This window comes from Phaseolus vulgaris, chromosome 1 (genome assembly GCF_000499845.2).
Source record: "Phaseolus vulgaris cultivar G19833 chromosome 1, P. vulgaris v2.0, whole genome shotgun sequence".
Lineage (NCBI taxonomy): Eukaryota > Viridiplantae > Streptophyta > Magnoliopsida > Fabales > Fabaceae > Phaseolus > Phaseolus vulgaris.
This window is the reverse complement of record NC_023759.2, coordinates 48553270-48561955: the sequence shown is the minus strand read 5'-3', so window position 1 is coordinate 48561955 and position 8686 is coordinate 48553270. Positions and strand designations below refer to the sequence as shown.

General features: G+C 30.3%; 1 protein-coding gene across 1 annotated transcript; it reads right to left on the bottom strand.

The window, feature by feature from the left end:
- Positions 1–138: 138 nt before the first annotated feature.
- On the bottom strand, positions 139–4197 carry LOC137814971 (U-box domain-containing protein 4). The gene is made up of 2 exons (XM_068617950.1): positions 3707–4197; positions 139–1289 (listed from the first exon to the last, which is right to left on the bottom strand). The coding sequence occupies exons 1-2, from the start codon at positions 4015–4017 to the stop codon at positions 437–439; spliced, it is 1164 nt and encodes a 387-aa protein (XP_068474051.1). The 5' UTR covers positions 4018–4197; the 3' UTR covers positions 139–436.
- Between the last annotated feature and the right edge of the window lie 4489 nt (positions 4198–8686).

The following is an 8686-nucleotide window of genomic DNA, read 5'->3' as shown; positions in this document are numbered from 1 at the left end:
TCCATTGTCATATACGTTGTTTCATTTTAAATTTTAAAATTCAAACTGTTCTATTTTAAAAATATATAAAATCAAAATTAATTTAAATATTAAATTTAATTTATTAAGATAAAATTGCATGATAGTAATGAAGACAAGTACAAGCAACATATATGTCATTGCATAAGTGGAGAACAACAAAATTTTATACAGCAGTTTCTTTACAAATCAACTACAAAATCATGCTCTTTACCACTGACAACTTAGTTTATTGATAATCACCAGTCACTCGATACCTCCACAATGGCCTGGACTGGCATCATACTTCACTATGTATTATTCCTTCTTTTTTTTTTGTTTTCTACTCAGGAAATTTACCTCACAAACCCCAAGTGCAGAGACAAAAAATAAAAGAAGAAAAGAACTGAAAAAAGGCAGAGTTGGGCAGCGGCAACTATCATTTTGAAGAAACCTCAGAAGCACAGCCAGCTATAGGAAGATCACTTGGGGTGCACACGAGAGCCCTTTGTTGTAAATGCCTCAGACTTTGTTCCATGCTTACTTGAACCATCTCAGCCAGCATCTTCTTTGCTTTACCAGATTGATCATCCCCATCAATCTGTGATATGATGTTGCATACTATATTCTCCAGAGTGTCAGGTTGAATTTCAGATCTCGGATAAGGAGACTCTCGCAGTAACTGCAAAAGGGTGCGTGCTTTTGACTGAGACTTGGGTGTCCCTTGAACAGTAAGCTCAAGAAGTCCTGGAATGACACCTTCTCTTAGAATTGGTTCCCGGTATTTACATCGATCGCTTTGGCACATTGTCAACAGTGCTCCAACAGCATGCTCCCTACTTTGAAGAGTGCCACTTTCAAGAACTTCCACAACTGCCAGAACCCCGCCTTCCTCAGATGTCAAGGCAGTTCTGCCCTCATCATAGTCCACCAAGGATTCTATCAAAGCGCAGCATTTTTCAGCTGTTTTTGAGGACTTTTTACATTTTTTAAGAAGATCAACCACGGAAGGGATTGGGTTTGTCTCAAGAATGGTTCTGAGATTAGTAGGGTGTGTTGATAAATTAGAGAGAGCCATTACTGCATCAGCTTTAGCTTGAGGGCTTCCGTCTCTAAGGATATCTACAAGAAGAGGAATGGCACCACAAGAACTGATAATTGGTTTGTTGGTAGAAGAGGCAGATAGTGTGAGCAATGATGCAGTTGCAGACTCCTGCAGATTTAGATTTTGAGACTTGAGGAAACTAACTATCGGTTCTAATGCACCAGCCTCCACAATACTGATTTTGTTCCTGCAATTCCAATTGAAGTAATGAATACGATTGAATTATGACTAAAAAAATTATCTAGCAACAAGTTTAAGCATCTAATACTTGTATAATGGTAACGCAACAAAATAAAATGCACAGGGTACAGAAAACAAGCCAATGTTTAGTTCACGATGAACTGCTATAACTTCATCCAGCTATATAATGTAACATCAGATCTGCCAGACAAAAGAAATTGAAATCCTGATATATTTTAGTAATTGGAGTTCACTCTTAAGTTAATGCATTATATTCAATCACAGCCTGGAACATACCCAATCTTGTCTTAGATGCAGAAGACTAATGAATGATGTCATGGTACAATGTGGAAACAATAAAACTACTAATGTAAGCAAGAGTAGAATAAGATCTGATTCCCTTTGTTGAACCCTCTTGTGGTGGTTAGATATTAGGTCATTTACTTCTTGCTATGCACATACTTGTTCATGATGCTGGCTCAAAACACCTACCTAAATGTCCCAGAAAAGAGAAAGAAACAAGAGAGAAAGGGAGGGAGGGAATGGATAAAGATAAACACAAAAGAAGTACCGGTTTCTCTTCTCAAAAGGATCTAGATTGACAATAATCGTGTAATAAAACATGAGCCAAAACAAGAAATTTTAGGTGTGCTTGTTTTGTATAGGTGGAAGATGCGAAAGTAGGAATTTGGAATGAAAATCACTTCACAATTGTTTGGTATAGCAAAAATAGAGGTAGGTTGAAAAAGGAGTGCAACTCGATTACGCTCCACCCCACAAATTTTGGTCACTCCTGGAGCATGAAAGTGATTTTTTACCCTCTATCCAAGCAACAATGGGTAAAAATAAAAACCTTCTACCCCATCCTTTGGTCCCTCTTTTACCTTCCCATTTTCAACCTCACTAGACAAAAGCAATGAGGAGAGGAGTAGGCAAAAAGTCATTTGAACATCACGTTCAATGCAGAGATCTGAACCATCTCTATGAAAATTAAGCACACAGTTGTTAAATCACTAATTTAAAAGCATTGAAGAAAAATAAGATAACAAAGAAAATAGAATTCTCCCATTTCTATATTCTAAAAGTGATTAATGCATGTTGAATAGCTTTCCCTTTTAACCCGTTTGGTAATTTAATCATTTTCCGTATATGATAAACAAATATGGCATAATTATTCATGTAGATGACCATAATCGGAGTAAGCACACCGTTCTCTAATATTTTAACCCTTTATGCAAATATTTAGTTTCCAACTAGAAGCGAAAGCAAAATAAAGGAATTAAAACTGTTCCTTTAGCTAGAAGGTGAAATTTGACTCTAAGCAACGAGCACTAAATGATATAAAGACCACTTCCGCAATAAGACATGATCGAAAAAGGAAAAGAAACAAAAGTAAAAAAGAAAGAGCACCATGTGAAACAAAGGAAATCCACCTCGCAATCGGATAAGTTTCAACAACAAAAAGCATCCAATTCTTTCTTGTGTGATATAGCATTAGCATGCATGCATTTCAGCCATCAAAAGCAATTATCATTCACAAAGCAACGTACTCGATATTCTAGAATTCGCAAGATAACACACCTCTCACCACAACACGCAAAATAAATACTAACAACATTATTATAATTAATTAATTAATAATTATATAATTATTATAATAATAATAATAATCAATAAGAATAATAATAAAAGGTAAATACCAATTTGATGGTTTATTTTCTAATTTCAAGAAACAAAATATTGTGTAGAGTCCAATCAACCAAAAAGAAATATGTAACTCTTGCATTTCAAGGCATGATAAAGTGGTTTTTGCTTATTTTCTATCAAAGATGGAAACTAACTACCCCTCCCTCCTCCCAAGAGAAAAGTGAGGTATACCATGAATCACCCATCATCATCATCTTTTCTAACAAACATCTAGGTACTATAAAAACGAAAACTCAACTATCCCGCTCAAAAAAATATAAATAAAGAAAAGGAAACTAGTACACAGAATAAAGAGCAGGCAGAATCAGAATCACCGTATATGCTATACAATACTATACTATTGTTATGATTATGAAATACATCAAATCCCAATTGACAATATTTAATTCCAAATTTTATATGGAATCCCAACTCGATGGCTTCAAGGTATCGCATATGTTTCATAAAGCGCAAATTTCCAGAATAAAAAAAAAGTGCGTCAAACAACAACCAACATAGAATTGATCATAAAACCGTATAAATTAAAGAAAAAAATTAAACCCACTACAAATAAATTAATCACACCAGAGAAAAAAAAAAGCTAATTAGTCAAGTATTTAAGGGTTTCCTTAATTTTTCATAAAAAAAAAACACAATTAGTCAGAATTTTGCACTGTTTTTAATTGTGGGGAGATTAGAAAGGGGGGAAAGGGAAATAAAGGAAGGGTAGTACGGTACTTTTCGTCTTTGACGGCGAGGTTGAGCAAGGCGAGAAGAGCGGATTCGTGTGACTCGGGCGAGTCGACTCGGAGCATAGAAACGAGTGGACCGACAGCCTGAGACAGTTGGCGTCGACAGCGCTGGGACGTCTTGGTGAGTCGGCGGATGTCACGAGCGGCCTGGAGGCAGAGATGGGGCTCGCCGGAGTTGATGAGGTGCAACGCGCGGCGTACGGCGAGCGGCGTCCGTGGCTCCTCCGTGTCGAAAGTGACACCGTCGGAGGAATAAGAGGAGGATGATGAGGGAGAGAGGGAATGGGGACTCTCCATTAAGGTGGTAGCGAGAAAAAGTAGAGAGAGAAAGAGAGAAAATATCTGTTTGGTTTGAAGGGAAGAGAGTGAGAAACGCAAAGTGTGTGGTTTTGGTGTGGAGGCTCCTGGGAGAGGCGTTAAGCAACAGTTATTTGTAACATATAGAGAGAGAGAGGTGTTGGTTTGGTAGTTTGGTAAAACATTAGAAAAACTTCCGTATATTTATTATTTGTTTTTTATTTATATTATATTATATAATTACACCATTAACTATTATTTCATGGGTTTATTTTAACAACAGGATTATATCCTTTGAAAATAGATTGAAGTTTCAATGTTATTAACTAATTTGAACAAGAAACCTTAACCGATCAACTTATTCACCTACATTAATAAAGTGATATAATAAATCACAATTTAGTTAAAAATACCGTATTATATCAACAAGTATAATAAATAAGAACATGTATATATAGAAATATTTTTATTATTATTATTATATTACTTATTATTCTTATATTGTTGTTTAGGCTCTGTTCTTATGTTGGTCTAGTCTTCAATGGACGTGTTAGACTATTTTTTGTGGGCCTTGGTTAGGGTACATTATTATTTTTTAGATTTGTGCATACTTGAAAATGGCAAAAATATCCCTTCCACATGTTTTAAATTGGTTTTTAATATTTTGAAGGGAAAATTGATTTGGGTGTGATTGAAAATTGGAAAAGGATAGGATAGGATTATTTATGAGGAGCAGAATATGTGTAATAACATAAAAGGACATAGAATATATTCTTTTATACCGTTCTCCACAGTGGTAGCTTTGTTCAATTTCAAACAAATGAATATTCAGTACATAACAAAAATGAATATTCAAGTGGGGAAATTATAAATCATACCGTTGTCCAATTTCTTTTTTTCTTCATTCTAAAACAAATAAAACTTTATTTGTTAAACCATATCGCTTTAAAAACAATTAATTTTCTTCTTCTTTTATTGATGTTTTCTTTGACTTTCAGAAGTTGGATCTTCTATATAAACTTTAGTGTATATGGGTCTAGGCTGATTCTTGATTATTGGATATGGATTATTATTAAGGTACTTGATCAAGTTACACTTTTAGATCTTACGTTTAAAATTGTTCTATAAATATAAATATGTGTATCTGTTAGATATTCCGATAATATATACACTAAAAATTTATATTTAGGGAGCATTGTTACTAGTGTGGGTGAATAGAGAACATTAGTGTGAAACATGAAAATCATGAATGTCACCTTAAAAATATGCTTAAGGTACGGAAAGAGACACCTAATTGGAGGATGGAAACTCTGTATTTCTATGCACTTTTTCCACATGCAATGGGTGAGTGAGAGTGTTCTTAGAATACAAGTTTTGTATTTACAAAAGCAAGAACATTTCAATATTAATGTTCCTTCCTTCACCTTCAAGTCATTTTTCCACAAGGTAACCATTTCTTTTTTATTTTTTTCTCCCTTTTCTTGGGTTTTTAATTAAACAATTGAAGTCTTTTTAAGGGGCTGATTAAGAGTGATTTGTTTTTGACAAAAAAATTCAGTACTATTTCTTCAAAATTCGTGTACTTGAACTAAAAGCAGAACAAAAGAGAAAGAAGAAAATAGTAGCAATCGCCATAGTTTTTGAGTAATTATTTTCCAGATCATGTCATGATGTACCTAAGTTGCAGGTTTCCGAAAATTGCGATTCTCTGCTCTAGATTATTATTCCATTATTTGTGAGGCTTTTATTGTGTCGGTGACTTTCTTTTTCTCTTTCTTTATATTGTTATGTACTTCTTTAATGGTCTTTTTCACCTATGCACCCCTGCGTATTCTTAGAGAGCTGTTAAATATTTATTTTAATTAATTCAAATTTTGAAAGTGATATTTTTATTGTAATTAGTTTATATTGAATTTAATGATATTTGTATTTATTTTCTACAATTTTTCTTTCCTTTTTTAAACTCTTCATTTTTTTATTTACTTTCTTTACAATAATTTTCTTTTCTTTTTATCCTACTACTCCCATCTCATATATATATATATATATATATATATATATATATATATATATATATATATATATATATTAAAATTCATATGAAAATTAATATCTTTTTATAATGCTCTGTGAATAATCTATATAACTATGGATGTGATAATATTAAAAACTGTAGTTATATCTTGAAAACATAAACCATAACTTTAATGGTTTAGATATTCATTTACAAAAAGTATTATTTTTATAAAAAAAATCTCTTAACTTTCTTCATATTTACTCTAGTCTTTTTAAATTTATTTTGGTCATTTTTTTCAACTAGATTCCAACGAGACGATGAAGTTACGATCATTTATAGCCAATCAAAAATTAGTTGGAAAAAAGTTTATATTTTCAAACTTTGTGTCTATTTTTCTTTTTTATTATACAAGTGAGTGTTTTGGGGTTTTGTCTCTTTTTTCTTTAATTATTATTGCTTCGCAGATAAGTAACATGAAAGAAAAATTAAGAATTTCTAAAATTTGAGTTTTTTAACCGTGGTTTACTAAATTTGAACAATTTACCCATTGAATTTTGACTATGAATGGTTGGATTTCAATTGAGTATTTTTATATATTTTTTATAGTTTGAGTGTTGATAGGACAAATTCAAAATAAGTGGCACAAAAAGCTTGTTTCCATATTGTAGTTGTGTATCAAACTATTTAAATTTGTTTTTCTTTTTATGTTTTGGATATATTGTTTAAATGTTATTTTCGTGATTCTTGCACGGTTAAGTATAAAACATAATCAGTTAAGTGTTCAATTGATTGGTTAAATAATAAGTTACTCACTCAATTTGCGAATTGAAGTTTTAATTATTTATTATTGAACTTTTATTACTAAAGTGACAAGTGTTTGGTCATGGGACGAAAAATCAATAATTTGAGATAGTTTATTTGGTATAGCAAGAAAGAGAGACTCAATGTTGATTCTTTTAATTAAAAATATATTCTTCAAACAATAGTAGTGTCTTTGAAATAATGTAAGATGTTATTGAAGTAATATAGTGATTAATTATATTTTTATTTAAATTAATTATTTAATAATTTTGTATAGTGTGATATATATATATATTAATATTATTTTTGTTTTGTTTTATTTTATATATATTTTTAACATATAAAATATGAGTTTGGAGAAATAGTATGAAGTTGTATCTTTATATTTTAGTTAAAATTATATATTTGGAAATGTTGCATGTTACCTTTAAACACTTAAAAATGCAACGGTAATACTTTTATTTTGATGTTAATTTATTTATTTGATCTCCATAATTGAATAAATATTACTTTTTAGTCATTATTTAAAAATTATTATTTTTAATCTAGACATAATATTTTAATCTGCTGTGAGTTTAAACAATAAAGGTTAAAAGAATTTTTAAATTATATTTAAATACATTTAAAATTATTTAAATAATATATATATATATATCTTAAAAATGACGATTTTTAAATATAGAAATAATTTACGAATTTAACGTGTTTAAATAAGTTTTTAATTTCTGCCAGAGTTGCTTATGAATGATTTAAAATTGAAGGTAATTTATTATATAAATAATTCTTTTAAATATACATTAAGCAAATTGAATATTGTATTTAGATTTGTGATGATGATAATGATTAGTAGAAGGTTTAACGGAAGAATTTGGAGCCTGAAAGTGCTCTCATTTTAAATTTGTCTTTATGTTGGTGCGATGTGAAGTGATGCAAATAAACGATCAGAAAAGAGACACGTCATATTTTGAGGCCAACACATCGAATGCGCATATCACGTCATATGGATTTCTTGTCTTTTTTTTTTCCTTTTTTTAAAACTAATTTTTTTTCCTTTCTCTGAAAGGATGTTTTTTGTTTTACAATTTTTTAGTGTTTTTGTTTAATTATTTTAGTTTTTTTATATATTTAAATTATAATTTTGATCAAACACTCAATTTTTTTTAATTAATTAAATTATTAGGGCATCTTAAATGGACATGCTAGAGTTGGGACTTTAAGAAGCAAATAGAAATACTAAAAAATTTAATAAAAAAATAATTATTTTTAAAAAATATAAAATTATAATTATGTAATAATATATTCAACAAATATCCAAAATTCATTTATATAATTAATCATTTTATGTCATTTTACAATCAACTAGTTTATGAACTATTTTATCAAACTCGTTTAGTCCAATAAACTAGTTTATATCAGTTTGAAAGTTATAAACTAAAAGTTTATATTTTATATTTATAACATAATAACAAATTTAATATGAAAATGAATTAAACATTTGGGTTCAGTGATTACATCGTAATCAGAACTTTCGAAGCTTTTAAAGGCAAAAAGAAAATGGTGAAGCTTTTATAAATGGAAACCAATTATTAGGTGTGAAGCTGGATCAGTGTCCATCATGGTGAAGATAAGACAGGAACAGTAGCCAATGGTGTTTGCATTTGCATCCATAAATGGAGCTATTATCCACTAATTGTTCGTGTGAATGAGGCCAATAACACTTTTCTTAGCCAATTTAGGTTCATAAAAATAAATTAATAACACCTAGAATAGAAAATTGTAACTCTATAGTTTTAACTATTAGATTTAATAATAATAAATCTAGCGGCTATTTGAACTCATTAATCATAAATT

Excerpts from the sequence above, each read along its gene's own strand:
- LOC137814971 (XM_068617950.1), bottom strand. The coding sequence starts at position 4,017 with ATGGAGAGTCCCCATTCCCTCTCTCCCTCATCATCCTCCTCTTATTCC. Across the intron at positions 1,290-3,706 it reads CTCGCCGTCAAAGACGAAAA|GAACAAAATCAGTATTGTGG; the intron begins GTACCGTACTAC and ends TTGGAATTGCAG.